We start from the raw sequence: 18379 nt of genomic DNA, 5'->3' as shown, positions 1-18379 counted from the left end.
AACTGCCTGCTATTGGCGTTTAGCTGCTTTGACAGCCAGCCATGTACGAGGTACCGCTACCCGGCGGCTCGACCTTTGTCGCCTTCATCGCCCTTCATCGCCATCATCGCCCGTGTACTTGTACTCCGCATCGTATTGCTCAGTTGATGCCATTTCCGACTTGCCGGTAGCCTAAATGGGCCTCGTGTGCGCTCCATGGCCAGCCGCCCATTTTTTGCCCGCCAGAGGCTGCATGGCGCTCAGCCAGTCGCCAGATCCAACGTGGCGGCGTTTCCCCGTTATCGTGCCATGGAGCCTGTGCTGTGCTGTGCTGTGCGAGTACTCGTAGCAGTACCTCTACCTGCCCAGACTCAGACGCTCAGGCTCACGCTCATACGAGTACTTGCCCATGTACGCGTAACGAGTGGTGCATCTGCAACGGCACCCACACATTAAACTCGTATTTTAAATCAGCTTCCGTAGCTGAACGGATGGATGACTCGACTCTGTCTGTCTGTGAAGTACTGTACCTACTCGTACTCTACAGTACGTCACAATGAAAATTGACAGGTTCATTCATTCACTGTAAAGCGCCATGACGCGCAACACAGGATCGATCCATGACAAACAAACCCGCTCCGTCAGCTCACACGGCGCCCTGTGCTGTTTCGGTCCGTTGGCTGTCAATCACGATTATCACAAAGAAGGATTTGCACAGTTTCGAAACCGCCGTTGCGATCGCTGCCCCAAGGGACCTGCTGCTTTAGGGAGGTTACATGTACTCGTAACGTACCGTACCTACCTACAGCCTGACCCTGAAGCCCTGGGCAAATCGGCTGGAGTCGCTCACTCGCTGCGCTCTCGTACCGCTACCTCTACTGTACGAGGTACAAGCCTCTCACTGGACCCTGGCAGGCGACCAACGTCATTGGTGGGCGGATTTACCCCTGATGGACGGGCATCGAGCTGCAGGGTGGCCATGCATGTTTTCGGCCTAGGGGGTCAGAGCTCGTACAACAGAGAGACAGAAAAGAGCACATGCGGCGTGTTACAGTGTCCGAGATGGAACGAGATGGATGTGACGGATCGTCAGGAAGAGAGAAAAAAAGGAGCTGCGGGTTGAGCTTGTTGCCACCGCATCTTCCATCTCCAGAACACCGTCCGGGCTGAGATCGAGTATACCGTGCCTCGCCGCCGCAGCCCGTACCGCAGACACCAACAACACATAGCGACAGTACACGGCAACAGGCTTTTGCTCCGTACCGATCACCCGCAAAAAGTACTCGTACAGGTACCGCTGCCTGTAAGCTGCTTGGCTCGAACCCTCGTTGTTCCGAGACCCCGCCGAAGAGAGTAACCAGCCTGATAAGGGCAAGCCTCTCGGCACGGTGATCCCACTCTGTCCACTCTGTCCACCAGCCCACCAGCCCACCCCCAAGATGCCATCAATCAAAGCACTTTCCTCTCCAGACGTGGGTGAGCCCTTTGTGTGCCGTAATACACCAATCTACCCAAATCTACGAGTACTCCGTATATACATCTCATATCTTTGGCCTCTAATGCAAGTCTGTCGTCTTCATGCATGTGCCGCTGTGTCACCAACGCTAAGCCCAGCCTCCTCTTCTGCCTATTCTTCGACTCGCCTTCTTTTTGATCTGATCCCGATCCCCTTGAGCCCCTCAGGAGCCCTTTTTTTTTTCTGTGCTCCGCCGGGCTGCCAAAGCGTCATGTCACTAGCAACAGTAAAACGCCTTGGCTGAGATCCCCTCGCCATGTTGATGGACAAGTGCCAGTTACTGCCTGTGCTTGTAACACGGTCTGGGGCCAGCCCCAAAAGTCTCACAAAGATTGAAAGCCCAGATGACTCAATCGGAAACTCGTCCTCCACAGCGTCAATCCCATCCAACCTCGTCCAATCTCAGACATCCAGCGGAGAGCACAAGCCCTGCGTCTATAGATGCTACGAGTTGTATCGTACTAGCCTTACAGCTTACAGCAGCTGGCCCCAACCTCTCTCTCTCCCAGCCCCCTCCACACCCTTTTTTTTTTTTTTGTTCCTTTCCCTTTTTCCTTTTGTTCCGTCTTGTTCTTTTTTTACTCTACCGAGTATGGGACTCACACGAGCAGCCCGCAAACACGAGCCGTAGGTGCTTGGCGTCTGTACTTGTACATGTACCCGCGGAGGTACCTGCAGGTGTCGTTGCCGGGGGACAATGTACTCGTACTTGTACCAGCATCCATGATGGAGAGCATCACGGACCAGAAACAACGGCCAGAAAAGCCAAGCCCAGGGCCCAGGTAGCGAGCCTCGTCCCCGTGACCTTGGCTCAGAGCTTCTGTGCCGACTTCCTCAGTTGCTGGCTGGTGACGGCACCACGGCACCTCACCGTGCTAGCACCGGGGATGGGGCGCTTCGTATTCACACGTATACCTACAGTATCCGTCCTTGCGTCCGGGAGTTGGTACGGAGTACGGAGTACAGTACTTGCTATCTATCAGTTCTCCCGCTCTCTTCTTCTTCTTCTTCAATCAAAAAAGAGCACTACTGTACAATAAACTCGGGTGGGTTTTGCCGCGGGGGGCTGTGCTTGCGAGTCCCCGTCCAATGCCATGCGGTGCTTTGTGTGACCCCCGGCGCGGCGACTACCTCATTCGGTCATGCCAGAGCGTCTATTGTCTGTTGTTTTTAAAATTGCCTGCTTGGCGGTGTTGCGTCTTTCGTCTCGCGACACTCTTGGCCCTTTGAGTTTTGACGCCGGGTGAGTGATCATGACATCCAGCACCTCATGCTTCAAGGGGCGAAACCCTCTTTTTCCTTCCCTTCTTTTGTTATTCTTCTTCTTTTCTCTTTTTTCTTAGGTAAGCAGCTCCCCTTTGTTAGTGTTTGGTGTTTATTTTCTAGTCTCCCGACCCATCTTCGGAGTATGCCGTAGTTGTGCCACATGCACTTACTCGGTGCTGCTCATCTGATGGTCTCAAAATTTCCACCTCCGAGCACTTGCATCTAAGCCAACTCACCTAGCCTACAATGCGATCCTGGCATTGACACGAGATCGTCGAGGCAAAAAAGAAGAGAAGAAAAAAAAATTAGAGAGAGAGATACGGGGAAACCCGCTGCGCTAGGCCAGTCTTTGTTTGCCTCATGAGTTTCTATATTTACCTCTCTGCAGAAGCAGTAGCATCACGTTCGTGGCCCGGCTAGGCTGCAAAGGGACTCTCGCTGCTAAGCTTCTCTCCCTGCAGCCAAATCTCCGGAGACATGTGAGCCTTTTCTGCTGACCAAGTCGTTGTATAAGCATCCGCATTGGCACCAGACTTGCATGTACGGAGCACTACTCGTATGAGGTACATATGTGTAGGGCGCGTCTTATCATTTCAACCCGTTAAAAACACCACCAGCACATCCTAATGTCATTGGCACCTTCACCACCTCACTTGCCTGTGACAGGTGCTATACGGGCGTTTCGGTTGCCTTCTCGTATTCATTTCCAATACGGCCTCACCGCTGGGGGCCCGGGCATTGACGTTGGAACACGGCTTACTCCCACCTACGGGGTGACAGGTCGACCTGCTTTGCACGGTCGGGTCGGGCATGGCCGCATAAGGCATGTTCCGGTGCACTGTTCCCACAACTTTGCGTTGGCAGCGGCTCTTTTCCAATGAAGGGGGAACGGAACAAAGAAGAAGAAAAGAAGGGGAAGAAGAAAAAAAAAGCCCGTCCGCCCTGCCAATGTTTCGCGACGATCATTCTAAAACAGTGGCTCGACAGCGCAAGGGACCTATCTGGCCGCGTTTCAGACAAATTTTGCGCTCACACGAAACAGATATCGAGAGCCCCCAGTTTCCCAATCAGTCAACCAATCACTCCGTGCTCATGTAAGTAGTAAAGGGCAAAGAAGGAAGAATACTGTAACTATTTGCTCTACTGTGCAAAACACATGGAGCGTTTCCTAGTCAACTAGTTCTTGCTCCTGCAGGGCGGATGAGACTGGTGTAGGACGCCTCTCTCTCCCGGCCAGTTGCCTGCGACAAAGGAGCATCTAGAACTCGGCCAGCTTGTAACCGCCGTATCAAATGAGGGGTAGCGGAACGTGCATTGCTCGTACAGTAGGGTCTCGTAAAAAGTACTCGTAACTTGAAGTAGGATGCTCGTGATGGCGGGTTCCGGGATGCCTCCCAAGGGGATACGGAGTCGTATTCTCCCACCTCCCGCCCGAGCTCTTTCCCTCGGATCAGCTGTCTTGGTCATGATAAAGAACATAGGCTAGTAACTTGACATGTTCCAGTTTCTGCTGCTAGACGAACGCACGCCATCCCTTGGGGAACTTGTTTTGGCGGGTTTCGGGCGGAGTGTCTCAGCCCTTGTTTCGCTTTAATATAGCAAGACTCTTTGTTGTTGTTTTGTTGTTGTTTTCCCCCAACCCTTGTGGTCTCTACATAGATTAATGATAATTAACCTTTGCGATTGAGTTGTCAATGGCGGGGAGGGCCGCTATCTGTATCACGTAGCACGGCTTTGGCTTTGAGCATCTGGGGTACAGAGTATCAATCGAGCACATGTGAGTAGGTATGTAGTGGCACTGTCTGGTTACTCATGGTACCACGACCTATGCTCAGGTACTTGTACATATGTGAATGCCGAATGATATAGGTTAGGTGTTTACGCAATTTAATGGCGGCTGTCATGAAGTCCAGTGATCAGGTGTCAACAGCATATGGCATACCAGTCAGTCACAGGACAGGAAAAGACTCTATTTTGTTTGTTTTCTTGGCATCTTAGATTCATTGACTGCTAGCACCTAGGTGTTAGTATCTGTTTTCATAACGCCATCAATTGTCAGGCTCTCGGGTAGCGCAGCGAGCAACCAAACAAGATGGCGTATATGCGCTCATGTTTACATTCTTGACATATTTGCTAATTTATTGTTGGTATGGCAAATGTATTTCTTGTTGGACGGTTATATGATGCACCAACAGCGGTACTATGTATGCCACGGTACGCAGTGCGTTCCTTAGAGTGTTGAATGTTTGCGTCTATGTGATCCGCTTGTTTACATGTTTTATCTCCTCGACGCATCTCAATAAACTGATCGCCCCAAAAGATACATAGGTAATCCGTACTCCGTATGACATTACGAGTACGCTTAGTATTATATAAGTAAGCAGCTATCTATAAAGGGACCCCAAGTTACTAGGTAGCTATGCAGCATCTCATGTCTCAAGTTTAGAAGCATCAGATAGGTATAGGTAGGTAATAATGATAGCAGATACTAGAGGAATATATCGATAGCAGCAGAGAGTAGTAGCCCGTGTATTTACTTAAGTAATACTAATAAGAAGATCCTTCCCCTGCGTCCCCTTACGACGGTTGAACTACACGTAGTCGCTGGGATGCTAGTTAGCCGACCTGGGGCGCCGCATAGCCTTAACCTGTATACAAGTAATATCTCACATGTAGCCACCGTCCAGAAAAAAATAAGACTGATCAACATTCAATTATAGCAAGGGAATTGCACTGCGCTTTGATGTTGATTCGTCCGCTTAGCAGATATATAAGCCCATGGTATACGAATGTATGGAACAAATGGGCGATACTATGGTTAGGTACTTTTTAGACGTGCGAGAGTGATGTCATGGAGGTGGTTACACATCTTACTGAATGGTACGACTCGAGTATAGATAGGGTTTGTCAAAGCTGACCCACCAAATAAGGGAAAAAAGGAGAAGAAGAAGAAAGTGAAGGGAAGAAAATAAGGAAAAAAAATCCCGCCGAGTCTATGAAGTATACAACTTTTAAAGTTTGGCCACGGCTATAATTAGAAAATGGCTGGGAGTTAGATCCATCTTACATTAACGACAGATCTCTTTTGCGATTTAACTTATGGGAGACCGGATATTGAGAGTTACAGGCATTGGCCTGTCTTTCAGAAGTGTTCATCGTCCCGTCATCTAGAACATGATTAAGTTATTTGGCGGCAATAAACTACATCGTAGGAGTTGAAACCTTGTGTGCACCCGTGGGGGGGATTTCGTGTGCGAGAGACACAGGACGGTGAAGGTTCCTCACTTACTGATGCCCGTGTTGAAGCTCTTCGTCGATGGTCGTTTCCACAATCGCTAAAACAACTGGAGATATATTGCTCAGTCACGAACTAGATACGCAATTATATCCCGATTTATGCCTAGAAATTTGCGCCTCTGCTGGCAATACAAAGCCGCCCATCAGACACACTCGAGCAAACAGTAGATTCATGCCAGGAATCTGTACCTGCACAACCCCGTCATGATCAAAGTAATGGGTGGACGCATTTCTGTCATCGTGAGCTCAAGTCTGGCAAATCGTGCGACCAATCGTTTGTCCTCTATCAAGTAAATCCCTTAGTTGACATCTAGGTGACTCTCACAGCTGCTGACATTGAACAACGTCGTGAATAGTATGCGGAACTATCTCGTCTCCCAGAACCATCGTCGCCGCAAAATACAACTTGTGTCGCCGAATTTGGTGGCATGTCATGAGTTTTGAAGAAATACTGGGGAGGCAAAGGGAACGGAGAAACAGTTCCTAGTCCATGAAGAATGGTCTTGACTTGAGAATACTCAGTAAAAGGTTTGAACTTCGGAGTTATGAAATCTATTGCAGCTACTTTGATGTAAAGCGGGAAAAGAATAATCGGGCGCTTAGACAACACATTAACTTCCTTGTAGATTATGTTGACGCCACGGAGGATATAATAGTTCTGTTGATGTTGATGCCCTCGGTGCCAATCATGCTGCCAAAATCCAATAACGAGGGGTTCGCTGTTATCTTGGCTGGGTATTGCGAGTCGGGGTTGACCCGACTCGCGAACCCCTTCTGGGTGGCCGCCCTCTTGCGGCTTGAAGACTCAAGGTTATTGGGGGGGTTGATGAAGGGGAAATATACAGGTATATACAGTGGCCTAGAGAGGAGCGACCATTCGTGTCTCTCATCTCTCTCTCGTCGGCCTGCTACATCTCTATCATCTGCTGCCTCTCTCATATCTCCTGCTCCAGCATTTCCAGCATTTCCAGCATTTCCAGCAACTCCTCTATCTCTTCCTCCTCCTCCATCTTCTTGCATTGTCTGCATCTCCTCCCACTGATAGATGCAGCGACATGTGTAGCAATGACACGGATTCTATTACACATCAGAATGGAAATTGTTGGCGAAATGCGACATGCACTTACATGGATCATAACGCAAGAAGATCTCTCACTGTGGATTCAGACAAACCCAGCCGATGCACCGCAGTACACAGTCAGACCCACGAATGGGGAGGACCTGGTAATGCTCGATTGGGAATGTACTTGCTACCTCACCGCCTTGGGCACAAAGCAGAGCGCTCTTCCAACCCGAGAGTGAATCAGAGGCATTGTTGCGAGAGAGGAAGGGGAAGAAGACGAGGGCAAAGGGCCGATGGTAGAGGGGAAGGGAGGGGACTAGATGTAGGATCCCTCAACCAATGATTCCGGAATCACGACGGATTGGTTCATTTCCAGTAGATCCTAGAATTTCTTTGCGTGACAAGGCAGAGACGCAAATGGTCCATACCAAGCACGAATCAAGGACAACCTATAAGGTTCGGCTGGTCGAGAGTCCTAGGCGTACCGGGGAAGTGTACGACACAGTCTCAACAACCCACGTATAAGACCAAGTATCCCAAAATACAGGGCCACCAAGATTAATAAAGAATAGTTCTTTTCGTAATATCCGATATCGCTTTTCGTAGGGTGACTGCCTTAAGGTAGGAGCCACCTCCCTTCTTTCAAGGTTCTCAGCCAGCTTGCCAACTATTTTCAGTAGCTCTCAGCCCTTGGCAGTACTCGACGAATATTGGGCCATCTCAGTGTGGCTGCGGCTCAGTCCCATTCTCCTAACTTACTTCTATCTCTGTGTCTGAGTGGTTAAGTTACTAAGGTCTCTCCATAAGGGCCAACTGCTCTCTCCGGTGATGAGACATGGGCAGCGGTTCAGCGGCAATACTAAAACGCGCGGCATGGAACCAGGCAGGTTATTTTGACGTTGAACGACTCAACTGTTTCCATCCATAGTAGCAGAAAGTACTGGGTAGTTCTTGCGGGTCTCGAGCTTCTACAGATCAATGTTGATGGTGATACCACGCTCAACGCCAGTAATAGTAACAGTTAACGGTCCTGGAAATGATGCCTCGATTGGGGCCGGGCCCATGGACTGTTGGGAAACCATTCCAAGGTTACTTCCACTCGGGCAGTGTCGCCGCATGCGACCCCAACGGCCATATTTATGGGGTCTGCGGGGGGAGTACAGGTCTGACCAAGTCAAATAGCAGTTAAAGCACTCGTTCTACTTAGTGATGCCAATTAACCTGGCTCGACGGACAACGCATGGGTAAGGTGGTCTCACAGGAGGCAGTTCAATGAGTAGCGCTTGGACCAAGGAGAATGAGCTCACCGAGATTGGACTCCATGAGCCCGGTGGAAGTGGATAGATATGCCAAATCGCGTCAAGCCCCGTCCCATATTGGTCGATGCCACTCAGCCCAAGAGAAATGTCAGCCACTTCAGAGAATTGATACCAGCTAGTGATGCTTTCTCTGCCTCCACGCCTGGCCGCACCCTCCCTCAAGCCGGAGGTGTCCCGCATCGCGCCGGACGAGGCCCGTGACCCACCCGCTCCCCGAAAGGCCGGATGGGCCCCTACGCCAGCCTGCACCGGTGTCATAATGGAAAACAGGCAAACAAACCCACCGTTATTATGAATGTAGGAGATGGGGTCACGTGTATAAGCATTGTCCAAAGAAATGCAATCAGGTCATAGTTTTTCCGGCACGCTCAACTACCAAGATGGCCATTCCTCGCCTCATCAAGCATCTAGAAGTCAGTAATCTAAGCCACACCCTCCATTGACGTCATTTGCATTATACGTAAAGCCTGTATATACTCAACGTTATTATGCGAAGAAGTGACTGTTATGTTTACTGTCTATTTTCGCATTAACTGATGAATTGCTATATGGGTTTGTCAAAGCGGAATGCATACCGAGAGGAAGGCCGTGCAATACCTGTTGTCGGCAGTTGCCCGCGTCTGGCCGGTTGCATACTTGTTACGCTCTGTGCCTTGAATGTACACTTTCAATATTGAATAATAAATCGCGATGACACTAAATAGAACTTTTATAAACTAAACTGATGGTGCATTATATAACCACATAATAAAAGCTTATTATATTCGAAGACAGCGAAGACGCGCATACACGATGACAGGTATCACAGATTCATGAACTATTCGAGCCATTTGTGACAGTGACGATCTCATCCAGTGTTAAGGGTACCATACTACCTGATTAGCTACTGGAAACCAATGTATACATACATATGACAAACCAACAGCAACCGATGCCAAAGCCAAAAATTGAGAACTGAATATTTGTATTTGATGTTAAATCTGTTCTGCATGTTACTTTACGTGGCTGTCTTCAAAACCTTAAAATAGTCTAATGGGACTATATTATTATGGGTACTCTTTGTGTAATGACGCCTGCAGAGTTTGTTACATGAGTCTATATTATAGAAGGCGCTCTTGCCCAGGTCAAGGGCTGCTAGCTCTTAACCGCGATATGTAAATTATCGACTATACTAAGATAAAGAAAGAAATCCGCCCATACCGACTCGCAACCATTATGAGATTTCCACAAAGCACTCTGTTAACTCATGTTGATTTATACCATCAATTCTCCGACAAAGGTGTCATCTGCCTCACCGATATTAAACTTCAGTGAATCGCCGACAAAGGTGTCATCTGCCTCACCGATAGAGACGTTCAGTGGCCTGCTGACGAAAGTCTCAACTCTCTCACCGATAGAGACCTTCAGCGAATCAGTGAATCACTGACATTGTGTCAATAAGGAATCGTGAATTGGGGACTCCGTGTGATAGTGAGCGAAAGGTATTCTTCTATAAATTGTAAGGCTTCCCCCTGCTCTTCTCTCTCTTCTTCTTCTCTTCTCTTCTCTTTCCTTTACTTATAACACATACTCTTTCGCTCTCGCTCTCGCTCTCGCTCTCTCTCGCTCTCTCTCTCTCTATATATAGCACACACACACACACACACACACACACAGCATTGCCTTCACAATGGGTTCGACACAGAGAGAAACTCTAACTCCCCAAGCAGCACCAGGGCCATTGTCGTCCAAGTCCGCCAGAGGAATACCACGCCCAATGGTTCAAGACGCGCGAGCAGCTGAGTCGATGCCGACTATTCGATTTACCAATCTTGCAGATTTGCTCAGAGCAATTGCTGCTGCGCCGGGAGATGCGTTGCGTGTCACAGGTATGTTTAAACCATTGTCATTAGCTTGCCCGTCTCTAACTCTGTTAAGATGTGTCTCCTACGGTTTTTAAGAGGCTAGACGAAGACTATGAGAGGCACAGGATCCGCCTCTCTATGTACACCGAAGACACTCGATGCTTGATCATCACAATTACCACGGGAGCACACGAAGTAGCTCACAGGCGACTGAATAAAGAGGCTGTCTCCCAGATCGATCGCATGGGCCTAGATGCCAACTGGGAAGATTATGGAAATAAGACTTTCTATTTTGAACGACGCCGCCCCGGCGACGGGGGTGGAGGAGGAGGTGGCGGCGGAGGAAAGCAAGCAGACTCATGCGGAAAACCTGTGCCAGAACGTCGCCGAGGGTTTCCAACCCTTGTGATTGAGTCTGGATATTCCCAGACTTTACCAGCAGTGCGGGAAAAGATCAAAAGTTGGTTTCAAGACTCGAATCATGAGATCAAGATTATTATCTTGGCAAAACTCTTTCCGACTGAACGCAGAATACTGATAGAAAGATGGCAAGAGAGACAGCAGGGGGGCCCTCGCGCAGGAGCCTCAACCCGATGGGCGAGCACACTAATACCCGACTGTCATCAGACAATCAATATCACCGAAACTTCGACAACCCCACCAACATATCAAGTCGCTAGTAACGACTTGGTGCTGGACTTTCGACTGTTGTTCTTGAGAAATCCACGCCAGGGAGAGGGGGATGTGGTTATCACTGTCGCCTGGCTGCAGCAGTATGCGCAAAGAGTTTGGGAGGCCTATGATGAGGAGATGGAGTAATCTGGCTTTTGGAGAACGATTGGGAGGATGGGTATTCAATTGCTTCTTCGGATGGCTCATCATGAAAGTCTTGCACCTCCATGGAAAGATGCAGATATTGTATAATTACAGGTATACAGTACGTCCTAGTGTAATCCCTGAAGAGCTCCTCCTAACGCATCAAATCGAGTCTCAATTGTCATTTCGGATAGTGTTTGGAGCAATCAATTAGAGAGACCCTTAATGGCTCGCCGGTAACAAACCAGAAAATTCCGAAGCCATATTTGCATATTGATCAATCTCAATTTTTTGGTGATAACTGTATGACACTCTGGTCTGGAATTAATTAACAGACACAAACAGCGCGCGGCCCATGACGTACTGTACCCCCCCCCCCCCCCCCCCCCCCCCCCCCCCCACGGCGCAGGTCGCAGCAACAGGTTTGGAGCTGCAGACGAGACTGTTATAATTAGGTCGCTGGTACTGCAGCTTAGGTAGATAGAGCTGGACTCGCGCGTGCATTTTTTTTTTCCGACGCCGCATCCCGTCCAATTGCTCATTCTGTTCACCTCTTTCTGTCTCGTGCCCAATTCAACGACGCTCGTTTGAAGAACCCAATTTGGCATCCTGCAAGCCTCGCAATACAGCCTTGCCGCCTTTTTCTTCTCGTTCCCTGCTGCTGGTGCGCGCGCCGAGCTCGACGGAACCAAAGGCTGCTTTCACCCTGAGCCTTGCGCTGCAGCAGCCTGTTTCTGCTGTGTTTCTGCCTCTTGCAGCCTTTCCCCTCCTTTGTGTCCCCTCTCTCTCACCTTGCTTTTGTCGCTCTCTGTCGCCTCTTTTCTGAGCCATTTCCTCCATCGCTCGTTATTCTTCTCGACGACCGTTTCTTCCCCTCAGTGGTCTGACCCAGTCACTCGATTTTCTGTTCAAAAGGAGGGGGAGAAAGGGGGCTTCTGCTGGTCACGACGCAATGGAATCGACATCACCAAACGCAGACACCAACACAACGAACCACCCCATGGCACCTCACAACGACATCGAAGCCTTCCACCAAGTGCTGCGGTCCAGCCGTCGAATCCTCGCTCTTTTGGGCGCAGGGCTTTCGGCGGACTCAGGTTTGCCTACATTTAGGGGGCCTGGTGGCTATTGGAGAAACTACGATGCCACACAGCTAGCGACGGTGAGGGCCTTCAAGATGGACCCTGGCATATCGTGGCTTTTTTATGCGTACCGCCGACACCTGGGGCTCAAAGCAGAGCCGAATTTGGGGCACAAGGCGTTGGCCGCGTTGGCCAGGCGGAACATGGACTTTTTGTGCCTGACGCAGAATGTCGACAGTAAGTGGCTGGACCGGCTTCAAGTTTACGTCTGATGGGAGTTTGATGGGAGTGACATTTCCTTTGTCCTCATTGGCTAACCACGGTGGTTGCTCAACCGCTTAGACCTCTCGCAGCGAGCAGAACATCCTTCTTCACAGCTCAAGTGTCTCCACGGCTCCCTCTATGACATCAAGTGCTCAAACGAGAGCTGCGACTGGATCCAAAAAGGAAATTTTGACGACCCCTTTTGCGCCGTGCTCGCTCCCGCTTCCGTAGACATGCCCAATGGTGAGCCATTGCCGTTGCTGGACCCGTATCACCGTATCAAACACATCACCGAGGATGAGTTGCCAAAGTGCCCTCAATGCAACAAAGGTCTGCAGCGGCCGGGCGTGGTCTGGTTTGGGGAGGATCTGGATGCGACTATGATGATGGACATCTCGGCATGGATACGTGCTGAGCCGATAGTAAGTCAACTTACCACACACCTTTCTCTCTTCCATCTCTTAGGTCTTGGCTTGGCTAATTATTATTCACTTGTTTTCAAAAGGACCTCATGTTCGTCATTGGCACTTCGGCGCAGGTTTATCCTGCTGCCGGCTACATTGAAAAGGCAAGGAAGCGAGGCGCGCGCATCGTCACCATCAACCCCGAAGCGGAAGACGAGGCGGAAATGTACAAGATAAAGCCGGGCGACTTTGCCTTTGGCAGGAATGCGGCTGAATGTCTACCGATTCTCCTGGAACCTGTTATTGGCAAGCCGGATGAGGATGGCGAGTTTGAGATGCCCTGATTTGCTCGACCAGGTATCATATACGCTGTTATTGGGTCTCTCGTCTTTTGCTGCTAAATGTCTCTGGGTGTTTTTGGTTTTGGATCTCTTCCCTCCTTTCTCTCTATCTTGATGAAAATATGATGATTTGTCTTGGGTAGCTATATAACACACATGGGTTATGGAATCATGAAATATGGTTTGTTATGGGCTCGCATATCAACCGGATTGGTGCATGGAGAGCCGCGGTGCTCCGGATTCTTCTGGGTTTGGCCATAGTCTACATGAATGATGACGACGCGATGGTTTTGGATTCTGTTTGCAATGGTCATAGTTGCCTTCTGTTAATTTGCTTCTTATCAAGCTATGCATCCATACAACCCTGGTCCCCAACTCCAACACAACGCCTTTGCCCCCGGCTCTTTGGTTGCTAGCTTATCTACAATAGGCAACTGACTTCCCACAGTCGCTCAAGGCGGGGGTCACGAAAGCTTCACGGTCTAATCATCATCACCATTGTCCGCAGCGAGTGGGGACTCTGGGTCGATGATAGAGTCCAACCGTCGGCAGAATTGCATTGCGAGTTGGAGATGTGCCTTTTAACAGCAAGGAACATGCGTCTTTCTGCAGATCGGTGACGTCTTTGTTCGCCTGATTGAGGCGGCCACGCCTGACTGCAGGGCTTTTTGTACATTGTTTCTGAGAAGTCGCATTGGGTCTCGGCCAATGTCTCCCCACGTCTTGTCGTACAAATAAAGGGCGCCTCTGGCTTGTTTCTCCCTGCTGACGCCTCCTTGCCATATGTATCCATTTGGCTTCTTGTCAAGATGCGTGCGAGTGTCGAGCTCCTCGCCCTGCTTGGTGCCGTGCCAGGGATTACCGCGTCGCCTGCAACCCAGAAGTCGGGCCTCTCTTACATCAACCCGCTGATCGGAACTACCAACGGCGGCAATGTCTTTGCCGGAGCAACGCTTCCGTACGGCCTCGCAAAGGCATCTGCCGATGTAGATGGCCAAAATACAGGAGGCTTTGGGCTTGACGGTAGTAATGTGGTTGGCTTCTCGAGCGTCCACGACAGCGGCACCGGCGGTAATCCCAGCTTGGGCAACTTCCCGCTGTTCCCGCAGGTTTGCCCCGACGATGAGCTCAACAACTGCAAGTTCCGGATTGGCGACCGGAAGCTTCACTATGTCAATGGCTCAGTGGTGGCCCAGCCGGGCCACTTTGGGCTTCAGCTCAAGTCTGGCATTGCGGCAAACATGACCGTGGCTCAACATTCCGCTCTGTATCGCTTCGCATTCCCGAAGAGCGCGAAGCACCCACTGGTTCTACTAGATTTAACGGATTTGTGGCAGAGCCGACAGAATGCCTCGATCCAGGTCGACGAAAAGTCTGGCCGCATGACAGGCAACGGCACGTTTTTGCCCAGCTTCGGCGCCGGATCGTATGTGATGCATTTTTGCGCCGATTTCTTCGGATCGAGCATCTACGAGACTGGTGTCTGGGTCAACAACCGCGCTGGCACCGACCCCAAGCACGTCTTCCTCACGCGAGGCTTCAACCTGTTCTTCCTGGAGGGTGGCGGTTTTGTGCGTCTGAACCCCCCGAGCGACGGCGTCGTGACAGTCCGCATGGGTATCAGCTACATCAGCAGCCAGCAGGCTTGTCGAAACGCCGAGAAGGAGATCCCGAGCCCGTTGAAGGACTTTGGCCGACTTGTCGACGGTGCACAGAAGGCTTGGACGGAGAAGCTGAGTCCCATATCCATCAAGAGCGGTGGTGCGACAGAGGACCTTTTGACCAGCTTTTGGAGCGGCGTGTACCGCAACATGATTTCACCGCAGAATTATACGGGCGAGAACCCGCTCTGGCATAGCGATAAGCCCTACTTTGATTCGTTTTACTGGTGAGAATAGTTATTCCTAGTTTATCTCTCTTGCGTGAGTAAACTAATCGTGGAATATGTATACAGCATTTGGGATAGCTTCCGTGTCCAGCACCCTCTGTTGACCATTCTTGATCCCCGCGCTCAGACGCAGATGGTGGAAGCCCTATTAGACATATACAAGCACGAAGGATGGATGCCCGACTGCCGCATGTCTCTCTGCAAGGGCTGGACCCAAGGAGGCTCCAACGCCGACGTTGTCATTGCGGATGCCTTTGCCAAGAATCTCAGCAGCACCATTGACTGGGAGCTCGCCTTAGAAGCAGTCATGGCAGATGCTGAGAACGAGCCATTGGAGTGGTCATACCACGGTCGAGGAGGTCTCCATAGCTGGAAGCAGCTCAATTACATCCCTTACCTGGACTTTGATCCGTACGGCTTCGGAACCAACTCACGCAGCATTTCGCGGACGCTGGAATATGCCTACGATGACTACTGCCTTTCAGAGCTGTCTGGGGGGCTGGGCAGACGTGATTTGCAGACCAAGTACCAGAAGCGGGCCATGAACTGGAAGAACCTGTGGAAGGCCGACCAGACGTCATTCATCAACGGAACTGACACTGGGTTCAAAGGCTTTTTCCAACCCAAGTATCAGAACGGGACTTGGGGTTTCCAAGACCCGATTGCGTGCTCTGCGCTCGCGGGATTCTGTTCACTGACGACCAATCCGAGCGAGACGTTTGAAGCCAGCATATGGCAATATCTCTTGTAAGTCGCCAAAGAAAATACAAGTCATCAAAAAACTAACCCTATGCCAAGCTACGTCCCTCACTCCGTCTCATCTCTCATTTCCCTCCTCGGAGGTGACGACGCAATGATCTCGCGTCTCGACTTCTTCCACAGCTCGGGCCTGGCAGACATTTCCAATGAGCCCGTCTTCTTCACCGTCTTCCTGTACCACTACACGGGCAGACCGGGCCTCTCGACCGAGCGAATCCACCAGTACGTCCCTTCGGACTTCAACTCGTCCCCCGGCGGCCTTCCAGGCAACGATGACTCCGGAGCCATGGGCGCGTTCCTCGTCTTCTCCGTCATGGGCCTGTTCCCCGTTGCGGGACAGAACGTGTACTTGATTTCGCCACCGTTTGTCGAGGAGATTAGCATCAAGCATCCCGTGACGGGCAAGACTGCGACGGTGAGGAATATTGGATTCGATGCTTCGTATAAGAATATTTATGTGCAGAGCGCCAAGGTGAATGGTAAGCCGTGGACGAAGTCGTGGATTGGGCATGAGTTTTTCACGGAGGGGTGGACGCTGGAGCTGGTGCTGGGGGCGAAGGAGTCGAGCTGGGGGAAGGCATTGAAGGACAGGCCGCCGAGTTGGACTCTGGGTAGTTAGGTTATGGAGATATAATATATATGTTATGAATTATGTCGAGTGATGTGTCTGGGTAGTAGTGTGAGGCAATCGTATGAGAGCAGCATTGGCACACTTTATAAGTGGTTGGCAACAATTTCAATTATTTTTCAGCATTACCTATTGAATATAAGATGCTCTGCTAGTCTTTTCCTCACCAATAATCTCATATATAACATATATTGCTTGACAGAACGTAGAAAAAGAAGAAGGTATAAGACGGGTCTGGGGCACTTATACAGAGAGCATGTACCTTTCCGCGAAGTGGCGTGCCCCACTCCCATTTCCAGGGTCCTTTTCCCAGCGACCAAGTGACGTATCGCTATCAAATCAAACTCTCCACAACCTCATCTTCAAAGCAGCCTCGACCTCGACAAACGAAAAACAACACAAAACAAAAACAAACCACAGTATCGCCATCCTCACCACAAACCGCCCACCATGCAGGGCTTCAACATGGGACGCTACGTCCCGCCGGACCTCGAAGGCACCACATCAGGCAACAAGCTCAACAAGAAGCATCCCCTCGGCAACCGCGCCTCCAAGCTGGCGTCGCACGGCATCCTGACCGTGCGCTTCGAGATGCCCTTCCCCGTCTGGTGCGCGCACTGCCCCAAGCCCACAATCATCGGCCAGGGCGTGCGCTTCAACGCCGAGAAGAAGCGCGCGGGCAACTACTACACGACGCCGATATGGAGCTTCCGGTTCCGCCATACCGAGTGCGGCGGGTGGATTGAGATGCGCACCGATCCGAAGAACACGGCGTATGTTGTTGTTGAGGGGGGCACGAAGCGGGATACTGGTGGTGGTGATGGTCATGATGCGGATGGGCCTATCTTGACGGATCGCGAGAGAGAGGAGTTGCGCAAGAATGCGTTTGCGAGCTTGGAGAAGACGATTGCGGATCGGAAGCAGCTTGAGATGGCGGCAGAGCGGCTCGACGACTTGGAGGATCTGTCACGACGGCACTGGGACGATCCGTATGCGCAGAATCAGAGGCTGAGAAAGGCATTTCGCGTCGGTCGCAAGGAGAGGGAGAAGTTGGCCGCCGCGACGGAGGATCTTAAAGACAGGATGGGGTTGGGGATAGACTTGCTGCCGGAGAGGGAGGAAGATGCGCAGAGAGCTGCGCTGGTGGACTTTGGGTCCCGGCCGGATGATGGGGGCGAGGAGGACAAGGCGCTCTCTAAGCCTCTATTTGCATCGACGACGAAGACGACGGCTTCTTCACGGGCCAAGACACAGAAACCATCATTGACTACGAGAGATACCAGACTCAAGGCTGAAAAGGAAGCGTCGAGGAGAAAAGAGTCGTTTGTCGCAGACGTCATCTCCAACACGCGAGCGGCGCAAGATCCGTTCCTTATGCAGTCCAACAACGACAAGCCGGCAAACAGCAGGCCATCCCTCGGCATCGTCAAGAAGAGGAAGCGGATAGACGGAGAGTTGGACGACAGACCCGAAACTAAAGCTGCGATGCCGGCCGTGGGACTGGTGCAGTATGATTCCGATTGAATGCCATTAGCGACGACTTCTTTTGGGGGGGTTTCTCCTCACTTTTTATATGGTTTCAATGGCGCATAGAACTTGGCATTTATAAAAGGGAAACCGGTTCCCAAGAGAGAAAGAGATGGAATTACACGATATAGTCCAGATATGATACCCCCTGTTGTTAGAGTTGAATTGGATTTGGCGTTGGCTCAATAGCCGCGCCTCTTTTGACTTAATCAAGATGAATTGAAAACTATTCGCATCTTCCGCACTTTCTAACGGAAATCCTATTCAACATACTCATCCCACTCATTACTTGAGTTTTCTCCTCCACGCTGCCTTCCATTCAAATAACTAGGTACCTAACTCCAGAACACATGAGGCCCCCAAATGCAGTCGTCTCTTCTTCCTAC

The 18379-nt window shown here is 50.7% G+C and overlaps 5 protein-coding genes across 5 annotated transcripts; 4 read left to right on the top strand and 1 right to left on the bottom strand.

Moving 5' to 3' along the window:
• Positions 1-6685: 6685 nt before the first annotated feature.
• Positions 6686-7078, bottom strand: TRIVIDRAFT_220405 (uncharacterized protein; the record flags this gene model as incomplete). The annotated part of the gene is made up of 1 exon (XM_014103694.1): positions 6686-7078. One exon carries the CDS (start codon positions 7076-7078, stop codon positions 6686-6688), a length of 393 nt encoding a protein of 130 aa, XP_013959169.1.
• Positions 7079-10386: 3308 nt separating this feature from the next.
• Positions 10387-11103, top strand: TRIVIDRAFT_145171 (uncharacterized protein; the record flags this gene model as incomplete). Its single annotated transcript, XM_014103693.1, has 1 exon — positions 10387-11103. A coding segment is annotated over one exon (717 nt), but the record flags the coding sequence as incomplete, so codon positions are not given.
• Positions 11104-11661: 558 nt separating this feature from the next.
• Positions 11662-13384, top strand: TRIVIDRAFT_168778 (uncharacterized protein; the record flags this gene model as incomplete). Its single annotated transcript, XM_014103692.1, has 3 exons — positions 11662-12419; positions 12525-12868; positions 12952-13384. 3 exons carry the CDS (start codon positions 12053-12055, stop codon positions 13192-13194), a joined length of 954 nt encoding a protein of 317 aa, XP_013959167.1.
• A 616-nt stretch (positions 13385-14000) lies between these two features.
• Positions 14001-16457, top strand: TRIVIDRAFT_31499 (glycoside hydrolase family 92 protein; the record flags this gene model as incomplete). The annotated part of the gene is made up of 3 exons (XM_014103691.1): positions 14001-15079; positions 15146-15826; positions 15878-16457. 3 exons carry the CDS (start codon positions 14001-14003, stop codon positions 16455-16457), a joined length of 2340 nt encoding a protein of 779 aa, XP_013959166.1.
• Positions 16458-16916: 459 nt separating this feature from the next.
• TRIVIDRAFT_29779 (uncharacterized protein) lies at positions 16917-17990 on the top strand (the record flags this gene model as incomplete). The annotated part of the gene is made up of 1 exon (XM_014103690.1): positions 16917-17990. One exon carries the CDS (start codon positions 16917-16919, stop codon positions 17988-17990), a length of 1074 nt encoding a protein of 357 aa, XP_013959165.1.
• Positions 17991-18379: the final 389 nt, after the last annotated feature.

The sequence above is a fragment of the Trichoderma virens genome (genome assembly GCF_000170995.1).
Source record: "Trichoderma virens Gv29-8 chromosome Unknown TRIVIscaffold_4, whole genome shotgun sequence".
Classification (NCBI taxonomy): Eukaryota; Fungi; Ascomycota; class Sordariomycetes; order Hypocreales; family Hypocreaceae; genus Trichoderma; species Trichoderma virens.
Note: the sequence above shows the minus strand (reverse complement) of the source record. Positions and strands in the feature narration are given on the sequence as shown.